This window comes from Macaca fascicularis, chromosome 17 (genome assembly GCF_037993035.2).
Source record: "Macaca fascicularis isolate 582-1 chromosome 17, T2T-MFA8v1.1".
Lineage (NCBI taxonomy): Eukaryota > Metazoa > Chordata > Mammalia > Primates > Cercopithecidae > Macaca > Macaca fascicularis.
Window position 1 is genome coordinate 39,305,826 of NC_088391.1, and position 22,403 is coordinate 39,328,228.

Below are 22,403 nucleotides of genomic sequence, written 5' to 3' on the forward strand. Positions count from 1 at the left end.
ATCATATTCTTTCTCTCTCTTCCTCTCCACATATATACATATATATATGTATGTATGTATGTATGTATGTATGTATGTATGTATATATAAGGTGCTCTCCACAAGTTTTTCCAATGTTAAATTACTATTTATTTCCTTTATAATTAATAATTTATGGAAGCTGCGTTGAGGCTATGTAAATAGTATGTATATAACCTGTTTTCACCAAATTTTCACATTTGTATCAACAGAGATAGCATACTAACTAGAAAAATACAGAATCTACTCAACTTTATTAAAACTGAACTTTATGGACCCTTTCAGAAACAACAGTACCTTCAAGAGCATGACATAAAAGTGCAAATGAACCAGAATATATCTACAATAATTACCCTTTAAGCCACAACTGCAACAAAATTGCCTAACTCTTCAGTAATTTAGTTCCATAAGTCCAGCCTCCCCTTTTCCATTATGTTTCCAAAATAGTCTTACAAGAGTATAGGTAAAGCAAATCTCAAACCTCATAATGAGATTTGAAGAGTACAGAAAAATGATTCTTAGGCACTAGATGAAAGTCACATCTAAAAGCAACCTTAAAACAATGTTGTTTGCAAAGTGATGAATCATAAGAGACCTTTTTGCTTATAACTACAAAATGCTTTAGGCTGTATTTCAAATGAATGATGCATGGCTAGTATTTAGTATGTGACTATAATGATGTTTTGCTTTGTTTTTCCAAATGAAAGAAATTAAGCAGATTGTGCCATAAAATTTCAACACTACATAGATGGTCTAACTAGAAAGCATCATGTTTCCATATCCAAAAAAAAACAAAAATTATCATCAAAAAAATAAAAACAATCCACAATTCTATGATGAAATAAAATGTCCCCACTTTTTAGCAGGAATTTAGTGGTGCAGTGGGGATTTTAGATTTTAAATCACAAATTAGAAAAAGCAGAAACTAAGAAAAGTTCCCAAGACATACTTTGAATTAGCCATCAATTCAAGTTCCTGCTTAAATATTCTAGGTAATTTTTTACCTCAAAGTTAATCTTCAGCCATTAAAAATAAATTGTGAAAGCACTGAAACACAGAAACCACTGCTCAAAGCAACTTTAAGTCCAGTAGGCACCTACAGCAAACGGAAACACAAGAGTGAGTGCCACCATAAGAAATGAAGCATGGCCTTAGTGTCAAAAAAACCATGGTTCATAGCTGAGCTGTAATAGTTACCGGTTGAGAACACAGGTTAAAAAGTTGCCTCATCTATGTAATGGTAATGCCTATTTCTGGGGTTATATGAAAATGAGATTTAACTTTACTCATTCATTTGTGTATCAAATATTTATTGAACCCTTATTTATGTGTCAAACACTGATTTAGGCCCTGAAGATTCATATTAAACAAACAAACAAGCAACAACAACAAAAAAACAAGAACCTGGTACACATGGAATATACCATAAGCAAGCAGAGGGAGAAGGGGAGAAAAAGAGAGAGAAAAACCACAAACAAATCAGATCATTTTAAACAAAAATAAATGCTATAAATAAATGACAAATAGGGTAACATAGATAGAGAATGATGGGTGCAGCATCTTTATAATGAAAACTTCTATAAGGAAGTGGCATTTGGGCCCTAGAGGAAACAGCAAGAAAAAACCTAAAACAAGAACAAGAAAATGTACATAGCTGAAACAGTGGAAAAGGACAAGGGTAGTAAAAGTTGGGATTACAGAAACAGAGACTACATTATCTTAGAAATTATCATGAAACTGGAAACCATTAGAAGGGTCAAAGAAAAAAACTGAAAGAATTCATTGGCACTAAAAGAAATGTTAAAGGCATTTCTTCAGGAAGAAAGGAAGTGATTTAGGATAGAAGTCTAGATTTATACAATGATATGAATAACACTGGAAATGGCATATAGGTAAGTAGATATAAAAGACTTTTTTTTTAAAATAAAAAGACTTAAAATTTCTTTCAAAAATAAATACTCCAAGTCCTAAAGCACCAATAATATAGCAAAACAAAGAATAAGAGTGAATAAGTCAAAAAAGATAACATAGACTCATTAAAAATACTCAATCCAAAAGAAAGTAGAAAAACAGTAGCAAAGAATAGATGAGATAAATAGAAAAGAAATAGTAAGATGCTAGATTTAAACCCTGCCATATGAATAACCAGATTAAATTAAAATGGTCTAAACATTTCAATTAAAAGGCAGAAATGGTCAGATTGAATTAAAAAGCAAAACTCAATAGACTGTCTATAAAAACTGTAGGTTAAAAGGAAAAGGATTGAAAAAGACATAGCATGCTATCAGTAATCAAAATAAAGCTGAAGTGGCTATATTAAGATAACACAAAGTAAGTTTCAGAAACCATTAGAGTATTTGAAGCTTGTGAATGACATAAAATCTCATTTAATTTTATAACAAGAGTCAGTAGCTGCTATGTGAAAATAGTATATTCAAAACATGAAGCACAGGTCCTGAAACACAGTAAATAATAAATGGCAAATACAAAAATACATATGGCATGATGAACCGCCATAGCATCATCAACTCTAACATTACATCTTTTCTCAACAATATTGTTCTAAGATTAATAACCAGATTTTATTCTACTTTAAATTTGGCTTTCCATTGCCATTTCATTAACATTTACGAAACAAACACACTATAAGCATGGCAACCCCTGCCGTACTTTCAGAATTTTATTTAACAAAAGAGGGATTATGAGAATTCATTAAAATACTACAAATGTGATACTTACATTCTACAGTCACTTGGCTAAATCCTCTGAACTTGCAAGTGGTTAATTAACTACATGTTCAAGATTGATCATGGACCAGGTAAAGGTCAGTTAGTCACAGAGTAAAAGGGAAAGCTGGAGCTGGGGAGGTAGGATCCAAACAAAAAACAATGCAGTCAGATCCCTGAATGCAATTCCAGCCAGCTAATGGTTTTATATCTATCTTTAAAAGCGGACATCACTAGTAGACATTCAAATTTTTGATGGTCTTTTAGGGAGGCAGGGTCAGGGGTAGAGATACACACAGTGTGACACAGGAAAAGCCCTCTATGTTGCAGATTAGTTTATTAAAAAATAATGAACAAGAGAATCTTTTTCTATGATATTTGCTAACCAGCTCATATTTTGAACAATAACTCTGCCCACATACTCTTAAATTACTAATTCCTTGCCTTTTTAATCTATGCGACTTTACAAATTCTTGTTTTTCACTGATGCCAGAATACTAATAACTAAAGTATTTCTCTATATTCCAAACATAAACCCATTAAGAACTACAGCTTTCTGTGTTAGTATTGATTGCATGCAGTTTTTATTCTTTGTTTCCATGTTAGGACAAGTAAAATTCATTCAGGGACTTCTAAAAATAAATTGGTGGCCTTTCAATAATTCATCTGGTATTTGGGTTATGCTTTACTTCAAGCCTTTGATTTGGTGGGTGCATTTTGGGAGCATTCAGATCAAATCACTGTGATACATTTTTTTTTTCCAGGCAACTCCTCTGCCCTTCAGTAATAAAGTATGCCCGTTGTTATTGTCTGAGGATGTCAGAAGGGCCAGGTCTGTGATCTGCAATTTAAGCAGAATGGGAGATACTAAAATGTGGGAAGACAAAGGAAAACCTATTGAAGATGAGACATCAGGTGGCATTCAGGTGATGGACATAATAAAGGATAAGGCTATAATTAAGACTCGTGGGCATAAAAAAATAGGCAGAAACCTGCATGTTAGGAAGTACAGGTTGAGGAAACAGTGGTCTCTAACTGCTACGAGAGATCATCAGTGAGGCCAGCAGTCAAAATCACGGATAATTCCAAAGGAAGTGGTAATAAGAATTCAGTAAGAAGTAAGGAGCTAACCATAGCAGACACAGTCCCTCCCAAGGGAAAAAAAAAAAAAAGAGAGAGAGAGAAGAAAAGAAGCCCCCCCGACCCACCCAAAAGCACATAAAGTAATAGAATAATAGAACAGACAATTGAGCAGTAAAGAACTCCTGTAAATGAACTGCAAATCACTAAATAAAGATTGTCATGAAGCTAACTGAACTCGTTCTCTCTTAATTACATTAAAAATATAAAATACTTTTGGAAATTCTGGGTCAGAACTTAGGAAAAACAAATACAGTGTCAAGGAAACTTATAATAATATAAAGCTGCTGGAACCTTAAATCTTTTCAGAACACACTAGCATTCAAGTGATCAGAATGATTTAGGCACTTTACTGTGGCTAGTGATTCCAAGGGGAGCTACTTAAAAAGGAAACATTGATAAAATAGGGTAGAAAGACTCCATCTGTCCACAACATAAAACTTCAGTAACACCACATAGTTTACTATAAGAAGATGACACATAATGCTACAAGGAACAAAATATTGACAGAATAAAAACTGACCTAATGACAATTTCAGCATAAAGCCACAAACTGAGAACCCTTAAACAAATTAAAATTTATATTACTAAGTATTGACTATTTAATGCATAAATGTAAGTCAATATACTGTAAGTGGGACAGTATAAATACAAAAAAAGGATTTTCCTAACATATAACAATTTTAACAAATTCCTAGATTTTCCCTGCAGAAGGAATTTGGACAAACATAGTAAGTCAAATGATTTGGTAGTGGTGATGCTGGTGGCATATAAGTTAGTGCTAGTGTTTCACTAAATGGGAAAAAATCACTTTGGCTATTTGGTATCTGCTCTTCTAAATAACTGTAATATCTGGACATGGATATAAAATTGGCATCCTTGGAAAACAAAGAAAAATAGCAGTAATGGAAAATAGCAGACTTGCAGGATAGGAAACTTGACCCAATGTTAAAGGAAAAAAAACAAAACAAAACGACAAAACACATTTATCTTGTAGAAAGAGCCAAGTTTGGTATGGAAGACAAGGATGTCTAATGATGCGTATAATTTAATAAAAAATAAAAATATAAGAAAAGCAAAAAAGGGAAGAAAAATCAACTCAGACAAAGATTATAATTAACCAAATACACATGGGGCCAAAACACCACCACCCTTTGTCCCAGTAGCCACAACGTGAACGAAGTTAAATAAAACTTCTAAAAGTTGATTCTGAGTATCTCAGAGAAATTTTCAAGTGCTTGGCCTCGGAGTGCCAGTTTCCTTGTTAAGCTGGGGACAGAAAATGGAGAAAGTCAGTGGTCAGGGAAGAGAAGTCGGTGGTCAGGCCACAAGAATAATGAGCCAGACGAGGTAGTCGACATTCTAGAAGTGTACACACTCACTGGGCTCTTTAAGGATGGGCGGGGCATTCCTCTCCCATTTGGGTCTTTTATTTCTGAAGACAGAAAATAGGGACAAGACCAATCCTAAACAAAAACATAAGTAAGTTAAACTCTATTTTTAAAAACCTTTCCCTTTGCATTCATTTACCTTTTTCCCACCTCCTGTGTACCTAATCCTTTACCAAATATATCAAGAACTCTGCGCCTAAAAAAACCACAGTGTGGTAGAAGCAAAATGAAATATGGAAATGTAAGTTTAGAAATCCTCAGTTTCAATTTTTCTCTTTTGCTTATGGCATGTGGAGGGAGTTTTGGATAAGTAGTGTATTCTATATGAGTTTCTGTTCCTGTAACCCTGAGGAGCTATTATAAAGAATATATAATATACATGTATATAAGCATACTTTGTGAACTAAATCACTAAATAAACTTCATATAACTGCTATGTAATTTCTTGTCTGCTCTATAGTGGCTCATTTGATGCGATATTATGCCATTAACCTGAAACTCCAAAATTGACCTCTCTCCCCACTCCCTTTATCCAAACCATCATCTTTTGAGTATCATAAGTCACAGATACCATATTTTAAAAATTAATCAGACTAAAGGAATGTAGAGTAAGATTTTAATCTCCTCTAGGTATCCTAAAGCATTATATGAATTACAAACAGAAGGCTGACCTGATGTTTTATAGTATCTCAGATAGTTACATGAACTGCAGTATTTTTGGTGGGGGAGGAAGGGTTGGGGAGGAGGGCAGTCCTTGAACATACTTCCATAACAACTACTAGTCTGTTATTATATACAACTCATTGATTTTAATTTCAGGGGATTCTGAGAAATCCAGGATACCTAGTCAGAGAGTTAGAGGTAAAATGCATTTAAAGGCTCATATTTCTAGCCTCAACATGTGCAACTAATATCAGAAGAGAAGCTTATTCTAATTATTGTTTTTGTAATTCAGATTATACTCTTGAAACCCATTCTGTTGAAAAGCAAATAAATAACCCAGCACCGTGTCTCAATATGAGATCTGGAAGTCACAATAATTGATCACACTGAAATGCTCATCAGTTAGTATCTACCTTTATGTCAACCCCTATATGGCATCCCGTTTGCTACTTTTCACTGAAATCAATTGTGTCTGCTTGAAAGCCAAAGTACAGAAAGTCTGGAAGGTAAAAATTGCTCAAAAAGAGTTATTAAAAAAATTATATGTGTTTCATAAAATCATTGAGAAAGAAGAGGGTATCAAAAGAAGACAGAGTACAGGAGAGCATCTGAGTAAGACTCTTATTCAAGTGTTAGAAGATAAGGGAAAAGAGCCAGGGAGGAGTCAGACATTAAAAGCACAAGGGAGCCAGAAGAGAGAACAAAAAGTAGATAAAACTAATAGGGTGAAATGCTGACCAGAGGTCAAGAGCACACAAAATGAGAAATGAAAGGACCTAAGCTGAATCTGGAATTATGAGGTTGTCTATATCACAAAGAGAATAACTCTACAACAGTGATGGGAACAAAAGCATATATATATAACATGCTAAAGAATCGTAGAATAGTGAGAGAGAAAATTCTAACTCTAAAGTGGAATATAGTTCTTAAAGAAAATGGGTGCTGGCCGGGCACAGTGGCTCATGCCTGTAATCCCAGCACTTTGGGAGGCTGAGGCAGGTGGATCACGAGGTCAGGAGTTCAAGACCAGCCTGGCTAACATGGTGAAACCCTGTCTCTACTAAAAATACAAAAATTAGCTGGGCATGGTTGTGTGCACCATAATTGCAGCTGCTCGTGAGGTTGAGGCAGGAGAATCATTTGGACCCAAGAGGCGGAGGTTACAGTGAGCCAAGACCATGTCATTGCATTCCAGCCTGGGCAACAGAGCAAGACTCCATCTCAAAAACAAAAGAGAAATAAAAATAAAAATAAACGAAAGTGGGTGCTGAACTAGATCACAACAGATGAGAAGAAAAACCTGCAAAATAAAAATAAGAGAATGAAGGCTGGGCATAGTGGCTCACGCCTATAATCCCAGCACTTTGGGAGGCCGAGGCAGGTAGATCACTTGAGGTCAGGAGTTCGAGACCAGCCTTGCCAACGTGTTGAAACTCCGTCTCTACTAAAAATAGAAAAAAATTAGCCAGGCATGGTGGCACATGCCTGTAATCCTAGTTACTCAGGAGGCTGAGGCAGGAGAATCATTTGAACCTGGGGAGGTGGAGGTTGCAGTGACCTGAGATTGCGCCACTGCACTCCAGCCTGGGTGACAGAGTGAGACTCCACCTCAAAAAAAAAAAAAAAAAAAAAAAAAAAATGAAAAAGAGAATGATGATAGCAGCTAACATGATTGGGCATTTGCTATTCACCATACACGATGCACATGCATGCTCTCCTAGTTGCACCACAACTCTGAGACAGGTTCTGTATTCATGCATATTTTATAAATAAAGGAAACAAAATTGAGAGGTAGTATGAAACTCATACAAAGTTTCATAACTAGATGTGGTAAATTCAGAATACAAACCCAGGTCTTCATAATCAGATTAGAAACACAAAGAAGGACAGTTGAAGGTATCTGGAATACTAAGACAAAGTTGTTTTAACTCAGATTCAAGTCTCAATACTAAGAACATATTGCCAGGCAAGCCTCAATAAGCCAAGAGCTAAATGATTTTAGTTTTTCATATTTAAAATAAATAAAGCATCTGAGGGAAATTTACTTATTCATTCATCAATATTTATTGTATAATACCAGATATTGTTTGAGGCATTAGGAATTCACCAGTGATTACCTGAGAGAATATTCCTACCACCATAGATACTTATGCCAGGCTAACTAGGTTAGTGGACAGAGCATAATACAGTAAATGATAAGCTGATGAGTACTAGTGAGAAAAATAATGCAGTGAAGAGGTGTAATGGTTAATACTGAGTGTCAACTTGATTGGATTGAATGACGCAAAGCATTGTTCCTGGGTATATCTTGAGAGTGTTGCCAAAGGAGAAGATTAACATTTGAGTAGGTGGACTAGGGGAGGCAGACCCACCCTCAATCTGGGTGGACACAATCTAATCAGCTGCTAGCATGGCTAGGATAAAAGTAGGCAGAGGAACATTGAAAGACTAGACTGACTAAGTCTTCTGGTCTCCATCTTTCTCCCGTGCTGGATGCTTCCTGCCCTCGAACATCAGACTCCAAGTTCTTCAGCTATTGGACTCTTGCACCTGCACCAGAGGTTTGCCAGGGGCTCTCCGGCTTTGGTCACAGACTAAAGGCTGCAGTGCCAGCTTCCCTATTTTTGAGGCTTTGGGACTCCCACTGGCTTCCTTGCTCCTCAGCTTGCAGATAGCCTATTGTGGGACTTCACCTTGTGATCTGGTGAGTCAAAACTCCTTAATAAACTCCCTTTCATATATACATCTATTCTATTACTCCTGTGCCTGTAGAGAACCCTGACTAATACAAGAGGAAAAGAAGTATTCTGAGCAACTGATAATGCAATTTCAGAGAAGGTGCTTTGAGAAGACTTCCACAAAGGACCTACGAAAAAAGACCAGAAAGAAATGAGAGAACAAGCCATTTGAATAACTGGAGGAGGCAAGGTATAAGTCCGAAATTCTCAAGAATGTGACTGGCATGTTTAGGAAACAGTATAGAAGCCATATGATTAAAGTTGCCTTAGCCAGGGGGAATGGTAGAAGATGAAGTAAGAAATACCAAGTCAGGGACAAATTATGTAGAGCCTTGTAGACTACTACAAGAATTTTGGACTTTCCTCTGAGATGGGAAGCCATTGTAGGGTAATAGGTAAAACAGAACATTATGTGACTGAAGTCGTTGGCTGTTGTATTAATAATAGACTGTGTTAAATATAACTTGAGATGCTATATCAAATTCTTTCACAAATTTTACATGCATGTGATACAAAACACAAGCAAAATTTTGTGCCTTTTACCATCAATTAAAAAGAAGAGAGATCAATATAAGTCACAGCTGAAATTTCAAACTTTTTGAGAAACTCACCAGTATTAGCAGCTCAAGGGAATAGCATATTATTCTGATCATGCTGTGTTTTTATTAGTTCTAATAAATTAAAGAATTGCAGAGTTATTTAATATAGCTGACATTCTAATTTCAAGGGAACAAGAGTAACAAAAGCTCATAAGAGAATTCATTCAGAGCTCAATTCCACTTATCCTCCCACTCTACAGAGAACACAATTGGCAGCATGTGAGTGATTTTTCCCTGTAACGTCAGGATTTGATATTACTATTTTGATGGAGATTTGAACTAAATGAACTCAATCCCTTGATTAAATGAGAGTTATTTTATCAAGGAATATGCCTGCACACTTCTGGCATTTTAACTTTGTCTTAGTTCATAATATAGGAACTATATATTTATTATCATGATGTATTAGAGATTATTCCATTTTCTTCCATATGAGAGCAAGGTCTGGAGGCAAAAGCAGTTTTTTTTTTTCTTTCACTGCACAGACACACATTCTCATGACCACTAGCTTCTTTCTAAATGTCCCTGATGAATTATATACCCTACAAATGCCAAATATCACTCTCACTCCAACTTATGGTTAGTTTTTGAAACAAACTGCAATAGTGTCATATTATAAAATCAACTTGTAGAATTCCCTAGATAAGGGCTTGCAATTGTCCTTTGAGAGGTGGTAACCAGCAGCAAAAACAAACAAAACCTTGCTGATGGTGTGCCCCTCTCCAGAGAGAAGACTGAGAAAAACAGTAAGGTTTGCATATTTCACCTTGCCTTTCACTGCCTCTTGTGTTACATTTCTAATTCACTCCCTCAGTGATCTCATCCACTCCTATAGCTTTGCATGTGACCCGTATGCTACCAGCTTCCAAATTTATACCTTCATCCCTGAACTCCCAGCTTATACCCCCAAATGCATACTTCATATGTCCACTTAGAGGTCAACAGTTATTTTCCCTTCCATAATCTGCTTCTCTTTCGAGACTTTCCTTCATCTCTATAAAACTCTTATCGAATTCTACAGCCTAAGAACCGTGGAGTTATTCATGATTCCTCCTATATCCCAAATCCAATCTGTCGGAAACTCTACTTCCCTCTTTCAAAATCATCCAGAATCTACTTCTCACCAATGACACTGCTGCCAAGTCTGTCAAGCTACCACTAATTCACACATTAATAATGAGATCATTGAAATAGCATGTTAACCAGTCACTGGCTTTAATTATATTCCTCACCTCACCCTACTATCTGCTTCTCCATATAGCTACAAGCATAACACTTCTATGGCATCAGTCTGATCATTTCACCCCTTTGTTTATAACTCACTAACAGCTTCCTTAGAATAAAAGCTTTCTTAGAATAAAATCCATGATTCTCACACTATGGCTGCAAGGTCACGCATGATCAAGGCCCTGGTGGCCTCTGTATACCATCTCCCACCATATCCCTAGTTTCCTCTGCCACAGCCACTGGCCTCACATAGCCAAACTCACTTATCCCTCAAGGCCTTGGTGTTTGTGGTCTCTTCTGTCTATAACATGCTTCCTTGAGATATCCACACCTCTAACTAAAGCCACTCAGCCTTCTGCTCAACTCTTACCTCTTCCCAAAGTCCTTCCTAACCATGCAAATTGCACACACAAACACACTCATCCTACCACTTCCTGCAGAGTGTTCACTACTATCTGATATTACATTATTATTTATGCATATATTATTACCATCTCCAATGAAAATATAAGACAAATAAGGTCTAAGAGAAGGATCTTCGCATTAAACTCAGAGTCTGCAGCAATACCTAGCACACAGTAGGTGTTCAATATGTATTTGTCAAAGGATGAACAAATTATTGCTGAATCAAGGAGACAAAGTAATCAAAGAAAATTTATCAGACAATGGTACAGTCTACCAATACAAACTCAAAGTTTAAGTTCATCCAACAAAATCCAAGTCCCTGAAACATCCTAAGACTGAAACACACTACTGGAATAGTTGCTACCAGGAGGCATTTCCCCAGAATCACCTAATGAGAGTGCAAATAAAAATGTACAAAGTTCTTAAGTATACCCAACCTATCAGCAGTAAAAGCAATGTTAAGTTTCACCATTAAAAAGCCTCTAATTTTCCATGAATGTCAGTATATTTGGTTAAATCAATGAATGGATTACACATTATTTTGGACTGTTAAACACGTAAAGAAAAAATGTGTATGGTTGATATGGTTTGGATTTGAGCCTCCACCCAAATCCCAAGTCAAATTGTAATTCCTAATGAGGTGAGGCCTAGTGGGAGGTGACTGGATCATGGGGGCAGATTTCACCCTTTGGTGCTGTTCTTATGATAAGAGTTCTCAGGAGATCCAGCTGTTTAAAAGTGTGTTGCACCTCCCTCCCACCATCCTCCTGCTCTGGCCATGTAAGACATGCCTGCTTCCCCTACACCTTGCACCACGATCATAAGTTTCCTGAGGCTTTCCCAGAAGCTGATGTTGCCATGCTTCCTGTACAGCTTGCAGAACTGTAAACCAATTAAACTATTTTATTTATAAATTACCCAGTGCCAGGTATTTCTTTATAGTCCTAGCACTTTGGGAGGCCAAGGCAGGCAGATCCCTTGAGGTCAGGAGTTCAAGACAAGCCTGGCTAACTTGGTGAAACTCCATCGCTACTAAAAATTCAATAAATTTAGCCAAGCACGGTGGCACACACCTGTAATCCTAGCTACTCGGGTGGCTGAGGCATGGGAATCGCTTGAACCAGGGAGGCGCAGGTTGCAGTGAGCCAAGATCGTGCCACTGCACTCCAGCCCAGGCAGTGAAGTGAAATTGTCTTCAAAAAATAAAAGTAAAAATAAAGTGACAAAAATAACTGAAAACAATGACTGAATGCTTATGATTTTAAGAGATGCATACCTCTAAGATTTAAAATAGCTAAAAATATAGTTACGAAATCATAGTCTATTATTTCAAACAAATGTTCTCACTGTGTAATGAAAGATTCCCAGACGAGATTACCAAATGGCTGTCTACAGCATCATGGAACTTGAGGGACCTTGGACAACTGGACAAAGCAGTAGCAGTGGATGAAAGGAACTTCTCTTTTCCAGGAAGAGAAGACGGTAGATTCTGCCAACTTCAGACTGGCACAATTTATGTAATTGACAGACAAGATCAAAGATGAATTATTAGAGAAAAGGCAGTAGTAATTACAAGAAACTAAAATGGGTTCTTGAAAAAAATTATATCAGAGTAACTGTTTGCCTTTTGTTAGGAGATTGAACTCTGGGAAACATGACTGATTTTGTATCTGGACATTTGCAAAGCCTTGAAATATTCAACACCTGAGGAATGCAAGAAAGACCTGGAGATATTTAGTCTGGGAAAGCGTTGGTTTGGTGGAGATATCCTTTCACCTATCTTGGTTAATGTTTTTTGTAAGTGTTTCAGTAAGCCATGACTCTTATACCAAATCACAATTTCCTCAACATCTGTTATGAAATAAAAGCACTAAGTACTAAACATTTGTATAGAGTGCCATGAGTAGTCACACTCAAAACAACATGGCTTTCTGAGGTAAAGATCAGGAACACGCTCCATCTAAGGTGTTGTACTAGACAAACCTACAAGTTAAATGGCAAGATCACTTAGGGTTTAAGTTCTGTTCTTTAAAACAAAAAAAAAAAGGTGAATTATGCACCAAGTTATTGATTTCTTGGTCTACTTTTGAATTAACCCATTTTCACTCATAGAGAAATCATCTACAGATTCATTTTTAACAAAAATATCAAAAATATTCAACATGATTTTTAAAAACACTGTTTTCATTTTATTGTTCTTGCTATATTTTTTCCATCCTTTCTGTTCAACACTTCCTTATTTCTTACATTCACTTAACCTATATGTATATATTATGTGGCACTATGTGCCAGTAGATGTGCCACGTGCTGTGAATAGAAAGATGAGCACAATACACTCTAGCCTGTCAAAAAGTTCAGAGAACAAATGAAGACTGTGACTTGTAAAATCACACTTATATTCCAGTATAATGCAAGCTATTTAGAGATATGTACAGGGTTCTGTGGTAACAAAGAGGAAAGATACTGAATTTTGTACAGAATGAAGTGTTAGGGAAAGCTCCCCAAAGAGGCTTCCTCAAAGGGGAAAGAAGGGAAAGGCGGAATATTGACAGGCTTGAGCATGATGGTTTCAGAGCTCAACAAATTGTCTAGCAATGATGAGGCAGAGAGAAAAAAGTAAGATAGGAGGTAGAAGGTGAATGGCAGGAACTGCTTCATTTAAAGACGTAATGCCGGGTGGAAAGGATGAGATTAGAGATGAGCCTGAGGAAACATTTAGGGGTAATGGGTATGTTCATTATCTTGATTGTTGTAATCATTTCATGGACGTTTTCGTATGTCAAAATTAATCAACTGCTACACTTTAAATATATGCCATATGTTGTATCAGTTTACCTAAATGATACTTTTTTTTAAAAGTTCTAATGCTATTCTAAGAATTTTGGGTATCAGTGTGAAAGTCTCGGGGAGCAACTGAAGGAATTTAGAGTCAGTGAAACTCATTTAGGGGCATTTCATTCTCCATTTTACATCTTTACAAGATCCTCTATTTAATCAAATTAAAGAATTAATCAACTGCTATTTTCCATGCACCTATCATGTACAAAGGACCAATGTGTCCCTAAAAAAAAATCACATCTCTATCGTTAAGAGAGTTATACAGATCTTCTTTATTTTAATTCACTTTTAAAACCAAACTTCAAAGATGCAAGATACAGCAGACATCATAAATAAAAGTAAAAAGACAAGTAAGAGGCAGTGAGAAAAACTGCAAATATTTACAAGAGTAGCACTATGGAATATATAAGGAGCTCTTACAAGCTATAAGGCAATAAAATAGGAAAATAAACAATATTAATAGGCAATTCTAAGAAAAAATATAAACAACCAATAAATATATAATAACTGCTTCAATCTCATTTAATAACCAGGAAATATGAAATAAGTAAAATAAAAGTCACCAACCAAAAAAGAAAAACAGTATCAGTGATTATGCAAGGAAAGAATCCTCACTTACATTATTCATAAAAGGGTAAGCTCTGCCAGGAGTGGTGGCTCACGCCCATAATCCCAGCACTTTGGGAGGCCGAGGCGGGCAGATCATGAGGTCAGGAGATCGAGACCATCCTGGCTAACACGGTGAAACCCCATCTCTACTAAAAATACAAAAAATTAGTTGAGCATGGTGCTGGGTGCCCGTAGTTCCAGCTACTCAGGAGGTTGAGGCAGGAGAATGGTGTGAACCCGGAAGGCGGAGCTTGCAGTAAGCCAAAATCGCACTACTGCACTCCAGCCTGGGTGACAGAGTGAGACTCCATCTCCAAAAAAAAAAAAAAAAAAACCAAAAAAAGTATAAGTTCACATGCCTTATTGAAAGACAATTTGACAGTAACTAGCAAGATTAAAAAGGTCTTTCAATTTAGCAATTCAAAGACTAAGTATGATTGTGAGATGATTTACACCTATTCACTCTCAATTTATTTAATACTCAGAACGATACAAAGTAGGTAGGCACTATTATTGTCCCTGTTACAGGCAAAATAATGTCCCTCAAAGATATCCATGTCCTAATACCCGAAACTTTTGAATGTGTTACCTTACCTAGCAAAAGGGAATTTGCAGAGGTCATTAAGGATCCTGAGATGGGGAAGATTATCTTGGATTATCTGGGAAGGCCCAATATAATCACAGGGTCCTTATAAGGGAAGCAGGAGGGTAAGAGAAGGGGTTGTGACGACAAAAATAGAAGTCAGAGCATGCTGAACCATGAGCCAAGGAATGCAAACAGCTTCTCAAAGCTGGAAAAAGCAAGGGAATAAATTTTTCCCCTAGAGTCCTCAGAAGGAATGTACCCAAGTTAAACCATTTTGGACTACTGATGTCCAGAATTGTAAGATCATAAACTTGTGTTGTTTTAAGTCACTAAGTTTGTGGTTAATTGGTTATAGCAGCAACAGGAAACTAAAATAGTCCTACTTCATAAATAAGAAAACGGAGATACGAAAAAATGAGTAACTTCCAAAAATTGTATAGCTAGGAAGAGGTACAGCTAGGATTTAAACCCAGACCATGTGCAATACTAATGCACTGCCTTCAAATACATATATAAAGATGCATACAGAATTATTTTTTTAAAAACCTGAGGCAGGGAGGGAAACTACAAGTAAGTGTCCTTCATTAAGAAAATGATTAAAAGGAAAAATCATAATACGGGCTATGAAATACAATGCAAGAATTTAAAAACAGTACAACATGAAAAACATATTCAAAACATATGACACAGCCAAAAAGTTTCAGAACAATGGATTTTTTTTAATGTTCATATGAACATGCACACATTGGTAAATACATAGAAATGGAATTAGAAGTCCAACAGATTGTTAAAAATGATCATTTGTGTGGAATGAAATGAGGCAGTGGGATACAGTGGATATCTACGTTGTATTCGATATTTTTATGTTATTTGAATGTTTTACAACAAGAATATATGATGTATTTTAAAGCAAGGGATTTTTAATGCAGGGAGAGATGCATGAACTTCCTACAATATTTTTCATTAAAAAGGCCTCAGCTGCACAAAGTTTAAAAGCCCTGCCCTACAGTGACACCAAATGGTGGTAGATCAAAATACAGCACACAAACAAGACATCTGTTCGATTCAATCTTCCTATGTTTGATTTCTTTGAAGAACAGGAAGCTTAACAGAATTAAATAACGCAGAGACAAATACTCAAAAACCTAGAATTTTTAATCAAAGAAAGTCTAGTACACCAAGCTTCAACTGCAAATTTTTAGGCTTCTTTCCAAACTTCAGCTAATCTTCTGATCCACTGTATATTTATATAAATCATTTCTCACAGTTAAATCATGCCACTGTGAGCACAGTGATTTTACCTAATAGCTTATTGATCAAAGAAAGCCTACAAATACAAGAAATGTAGTCATACAACTAAAGTCAGGCTCTACTCCACCGGAACCAACCTTTGGTAAGTAGGTAATATTTTGGAAAGATGGACGAGAAGGTGTTGGGTATAAACAGGGATGGAAAGAATCCAAGAAGAGACACAAGCAATGACTCCAATTAATGACAAAGTATATTTTCATTTGTTAATCTAGTGATAGAAAATTAAGCTGAGTAAAAGAGAAGGCTATTGCCTCTCAAATATAAATCAATTTCTCCATAAGAAAATTTTGTCCTGGACTGTCCAGGGAAAAGAATATTTCTTTTTTTTTTTTTTTTTTTGAGACGGAGTCTCGCTTTGTGGTCCAGGCTGGAGTGCAGTGGCCAGATCTCAGCTCACTGCAAGCTCCGCCTCCCGGGTTTACGCCATTCTCCTGCCTCAGCCTCCCGAGTAGCTGGGACTACAGGCACCCGCCACCTCGCCCGGCTAGTTTTTTGTATTTTTTAGTAGAGATGGGGTTTCACCGTGTTAGCCAGGATGGTCTCGATCTCCTGACCTCGTGATCCGCCCGTCTCGGCCTCCCAAAGTGCTGGGATTACAGGCTTGAGCCACCGCGCGCCCCGGCCAAGAATATTTCAAATTAAGCACATTAGTCAGTATTCACTGTCCTCTGCCCAGAACCTAAACAAACAAAAACAGCATGTAAATGACCTTATTCATTACAAGCCACTACATGAGATAGACCACCTCTCAGTGCACTCCTCTAAAACACCATTGGCCAGGATCCTTAGTCTTTTAGCATTAAATGAGAGTTATTGGATTTTTGATGTGTTACTTTTCATATACCAAAATCTCCTAGAAAACATAGGACAAATAAATATATGATCATATACAAAAAAAAAAGTCAATAATATAATTAAGCTCTAAGGCCTTGAAATCATATAACTGGATTTCAATCCTAACAGGTACAAGTCAACCTACGACCACATGTCACCAGCACTACTTCACCCCACACATGGATGATCAGTGCTAGAACACCTTGAGAGCTATCCTGATCAAATGAGTGCATAGCCAGTCATAAGAACCACAAGGAGATCAGTTTTAGAAGGTAACTTAAGTTTCTGAATTACTATATAAGTGACAGATGAACGACTAAGAACTAAGTACCACAAAAAGTATCCATGTCTACTACATATACATTTAAGACTCTTAACCAGAAAGAGAGGTAATATCAGCATTAAATAATTTTGCTTCCAATTTCAACAGAGACATAAATATGAACATAAAGTCTGTATTACAGAAAACATGAAAAAAAAGAATATTAATGGTTTAGTGGTCAAAAGTTTCAAGGATATACAAGTTAATAGAAATTGACATAATAGTTCCCATAGTAAATTTGTATACCATACTCTATAGGATATAGAGCCCCGGAAAACTGTATCTAAGTAATACATGATAAAAGTAAGACATATGGCCGGGCACAGTGGTTCACACCTGTAATCCCAGCACCTTGGGGGACCGAGGTGGGTGGATCACAAGGTCAAGAGATTAAGATCATCCTGGCCAACGTAGTGAAACCCCATGTCTACTAAAAATACAAAAAAAATTAGCTGGGCTTGGTGGTGTGCATCTGTAGTTCCAGCTACTAGGGTAGCTGAGGCAGGAGAATCACTTGAACCCAGGAGGCAGAGGTTGCAGTGAGCCAAGATCACACCACTGCACTCCAGCCTGATGACAGAGCTAGACTCCGTATCACAAAAAAAAAAAAAAAAAAAAAAAGTAAGACATTTCCAGTATACAAACTATATATGCTAATTGACCTTAATTGACATTGGTTACTAATATTTTAGATGTGTTACTTTTACACCCTGCCTATCAAAAAGAAAATAACATAAATAAACATCAATGTCCCGGTGGAGCTACACCTTATGTTTTTTAACTAATTCTTATGGAGAATTAAAGTTCATTATATAATGCAAGCAACTTGACTGAATTTAATCTACTGTCTCAAGTTTGGGTGACAGTTTAAATAAACACAACCTTTCAGAAAAATTTGTAATTAATGTGAATCAAATTAATGAATTCACATAACTGGATAAAAGAAAAACTTAGTGGCAAGTAAAAATTGTAGAATTTTAACTAATTTTTGTTCAAATGAAATTGCTGGAAATCACAACATCAGTCTATGGAACTTAAACATGAAAGAGTTAACAGTTAATTTTTATTCAGTGAAAAACAAATGAAAAGTCAAGCTTTGGTCCTATTTGGAGCTGGGAAAGCACTAACGTTAACCCAAACTCTTGACTTTTTCTTATTTCTAACTGTGTGATGACTTCTGAGGTAAAAATGATTAGTACATTTCTAACACACTTTAAATCTAGGCTAAATCAAGAAGTAAACATGTTTTTAAGGCAAGGATGTCTTGTAGATATCTGGAGTTTAGTTCACGTCAAGTTAATTGCCCATTTTTTATACAAACACTTCAAAAAGTTTATTACTTTAAAAATGAAATAATATTATGGAAGACTTACAGAAATATATATGGTAATTATAATCAATTTCTTAAAATCATCAAATTACTGTATTACTGATACAATGTTGATAAACTGAAAACACATCATTGTTTAGTAAGTTAGCAAAAGTGTTTAATCTAGAAAGGAGTACAGAAAATTTCAGACATTCCAGACTGTCTAACACTCTTTGTCCAGTTTTTTTTTTTTTGATGGGGGTGGGGGGGTAGTTAATTATCAAGGATTGTTTGGATCTTTAAGCAGGTTTCCAACTTCTTTTTGGAGAGCAGAAGTTGAGAAGTAGTGGGAGCCAGATTGGAAATGGTGAAAAATAGAAATGGAAAAAGGTAAAATCTAAGAACATTACTACTTGACAAAAAATAGAACAAAACAAAAATATTTCATTTTGTTCCTCAACTTTCAGTCTGATTTTTCCACCAATACAATTACCTTTTAAAATATTAGTACCACAGAAACCAGAACTTAAAACAATTTGTTCAAGAGTATATTGTCATAATCAATAGGTGACTAAAGCATTGTTCATACTGCTTATAGAGGATGTTTTTCAACACCATTACACTTTCCAAATTATATTCCAATGGCACTCAGGTATGACCCAGCATGGAATGTGTAGATTCCAGATCAAGTTTGAGTTGACATGTCCTGAAAGGGAAGTGGCCCATTCTCATCTTAAAATCAAAACTATTACCTTTAGCATTGGTATCTGGGAATACATTTGTTTTAACTGCTGATCCCTAAAAGTACACTCTTTGTAAATCAAAGCTCTTTGATGTGAACTCTTAACAAGGCATAACATGGCGATTTTAAGTAAATTGAAAATATCTGCAAATTTGAGCAGTCTTCTTGAATCACTAGAACACAGTAGTTATAAATCTTTACTATAATGATAGGCAACATAAAAAGCTACTTGTGGCCAGGCGCGGTGGCTCAAGCCTGTAATCCCAGCACTTTGGGAGGCCGAGACGGGCGGATCACGAGGTCAGGAGATCGAGACCATCCTGGTTAACATGGTGAAACCCCGTCTCTACTAAAAAATACAAAAAACTAGCCGGGCGAGGTGGCGGACGCCTGTAGTCCCAGCTACTCGAGAGGCTGAGGCAGGAGAATGGCGGGAACCCGGGAGGCGGAGCTTGCAGTGAGCTGAGATCTGGCCACTGCACTCCAGCCTGGGTGACAGAGCGAGACTCCGTCTCAAAAAAAAAAAAAAAAAAAAAAAAAAGCTACTTGTTAGATAGGCATTTTCATATAACCCTGCATGGTATCAGATTTAATATATATGGGAAATATTTCAAAATTATAATTTAACATATTATTTTAATTCAAGTGTCAAAACATAGGTAAAAACAAACACTCTAAATAGTCTGTGGTTAAAATGTAATGCAAATTCTCCCTTATCCACCTATTCTCATATGGAAGACATGGCAAATAGAGTGTCAAATAGACAAACTGACCAGATAATAGAAAAGAAAGCAAGCAAGGAAATACAGAAAAAAGGAGACAGAAAAAGGGCAGGCAGGGAAGAGAATACCCTCAAGAATTGGATTAAAAAGCAAAAACTTTTTTTGTTTTCTTACAGACAATGAGTTTAAAAGTTTTAGAACAGGCCCGGCAGGGTGGCTCACATCTGTAATCCCAGAACTTTGGGAAGCAGAGGCAGGTGGATCACCTGAGGTCAGGAGTTTGAGACCAGCCTGGCCAATGTGTTGAAACCTTGTCTCTACTAAAAACACAAAAAAATAGCTGTGTGTAGTGGTTGGCGCCTGTAGTCCCAGCTACTCAGGAGGCTGAGGCAGGAGAATCACTTGAACCCGGGATGCGCAGGTTGTGGTGAGTCGATCGCATCACTTGCACTCCAGTCTGGGTGATAGAGCAAGATTCTCTCTCAAGTATTAAAAAAAAAAAAAAATAGACTGTGAATAAGGAAAATCATGCTTTTTCCTTTTGTGTTCTATTTGGAGTTTTTTTTTTTTTTTTAACTTTGGTGGTAGCGAGGAGTAGAGTGTGTTTATGAAGAGATAGGAAGGAATTTAAAAGCAAATGTCTACAACATGCCAAATATGAGGTGCAGGCACAGCTATTAAGTAAATCAACCTGAATTTTTAAAATTCTGTCAAACAAAATTCCTGGAGATTATTAATATAACTGAAGATGAAAGGGGAAAATAATCTTACTAGAGAAACAACACTATAATATTGTTATAATGACAAAGTGTAACCAACCTAAAAATAATAATTTGACGGTAGGATAAAAAAGCACAGAAAAGAAATCTTGATAAAAATCTTAAAATTTTAAGTTGCAATACAGCTAACATATGCCATTGGAAATTATTTTTCACCACTTTAGACCCCAGCTTCTATAAATAAAAGGCTGGAACAAGATGATTATCAAGGTACCTCAAAGATTTTCTAAAGTGAATTCATTTTTCATCTTCATTGCTAAGAAAGAGGCTATATTTATAATTTCAGTCTACTATGAGTTGAATTCAAGTAAGTGATGAGAAAGAGAAACTGAAGCTACTCTTGCAATATGTTGGAATACACAGCTCTAGAATAAATCACAAATATACCTCTCTATTCATAAGAAGTACAGTTTTATTTTACATTTTGACATTAAATAGAGAGCAAAAGAAATTATACATACACTCTTCAAAAGCCCTTTGGACTTCACTTAATGCCAGAGTTTCAATGTATATTTTAAATCAAGATAATTTCACATGAATAACCTTAAGTTAAAAAAAAGTAAGATGGATATGAAATGTAGGTGATTGCTTACATGCTTTTTTACATTTGGCGATATAAAAACACTTGACAGGTTCTCTTGTTTGGCACAGTATAAAAATCCTCTCTGAGACTCGGTACTTACCACGACAGCAAACTGCTCAGGTTCACATAAGTTGTTATATTCACTCTTGAACTGAGACAATGAATTTAATTGCTCTTGATCAGGAAGATGCTTTATTAAGTTCTAAAAATTAAAACCAGAAGGAAAGATCTTCACTAAATGTACTTCTTGAATTTTAAAAATATAATTTAAAAACTACTGAAAGAAAACCAGTGAAGTTAATCTTCAGTTTTATTTCTAGGTAACCTACCTCCTAATAAGCCTTAAGGAAAATTCCCTGCATCTTGAAAACAGTCAATTTTCCATTTCTCTATCCTGGAGTTATTATATATTCAAATCAAGCACTACTGAAACTGAATGTTTATTTGATTAGCTATATAATTGAGAAAGAGAACTCAACCTATACCAAAGGAACAGCTTTCTCACCTGGATGAATGTGATCCATTACATTTCAGCTTTAGGGAATTAAATGTCAGAAATTTCAGGCAAAGCCAAACATATTTTAACACTTCACTCAGGGGTATAAAAGAAATCATCATATTGTTACAAAAAGGCATGGGAAGGGACAGAATAGAAATCAAGGGAATTTTAATGGCAGTGCTTGCAAGATTTACTAATAGGATTACAGTTTTAATATTAAAAACTGAAGATGTCTCTAAAACAAAGTAACTTTTCTGATGTGAAAGAAATTTTAAAAGGTGTTGAAGACACATGATGATTGATATACCTTGCAGATAAAAGGCATGTAGAGGTCCTTTAGAAACTTAAGTAAGCCACACACT

General features: G+C 36.1%; 1 protein-coding gene across 2 annotated transcripts in view; it reads right to left on the bottom strand.

The window, feature by feature from the left end:
* Positions 1–22,403, bottom strand: part of DIAPH3 (diaphanous related formin 3) — a 494,792-nt gene that overhangs the window by 218,737 nt on the left and 253,652 nt on the right. For both annotated transcript variants that reach the window (XM_065533305.1, XM_065533304.1), the window contains one exon: positions 21,643–21,744. In XM_065533305.1, coding sequence (XP_065389377.1) covers positions 21,643–21,744 — 102 coding nt within the window. The remainder of the gene's footprint in view (positions 1–21,642; positions 21,745–22,403) is intronic.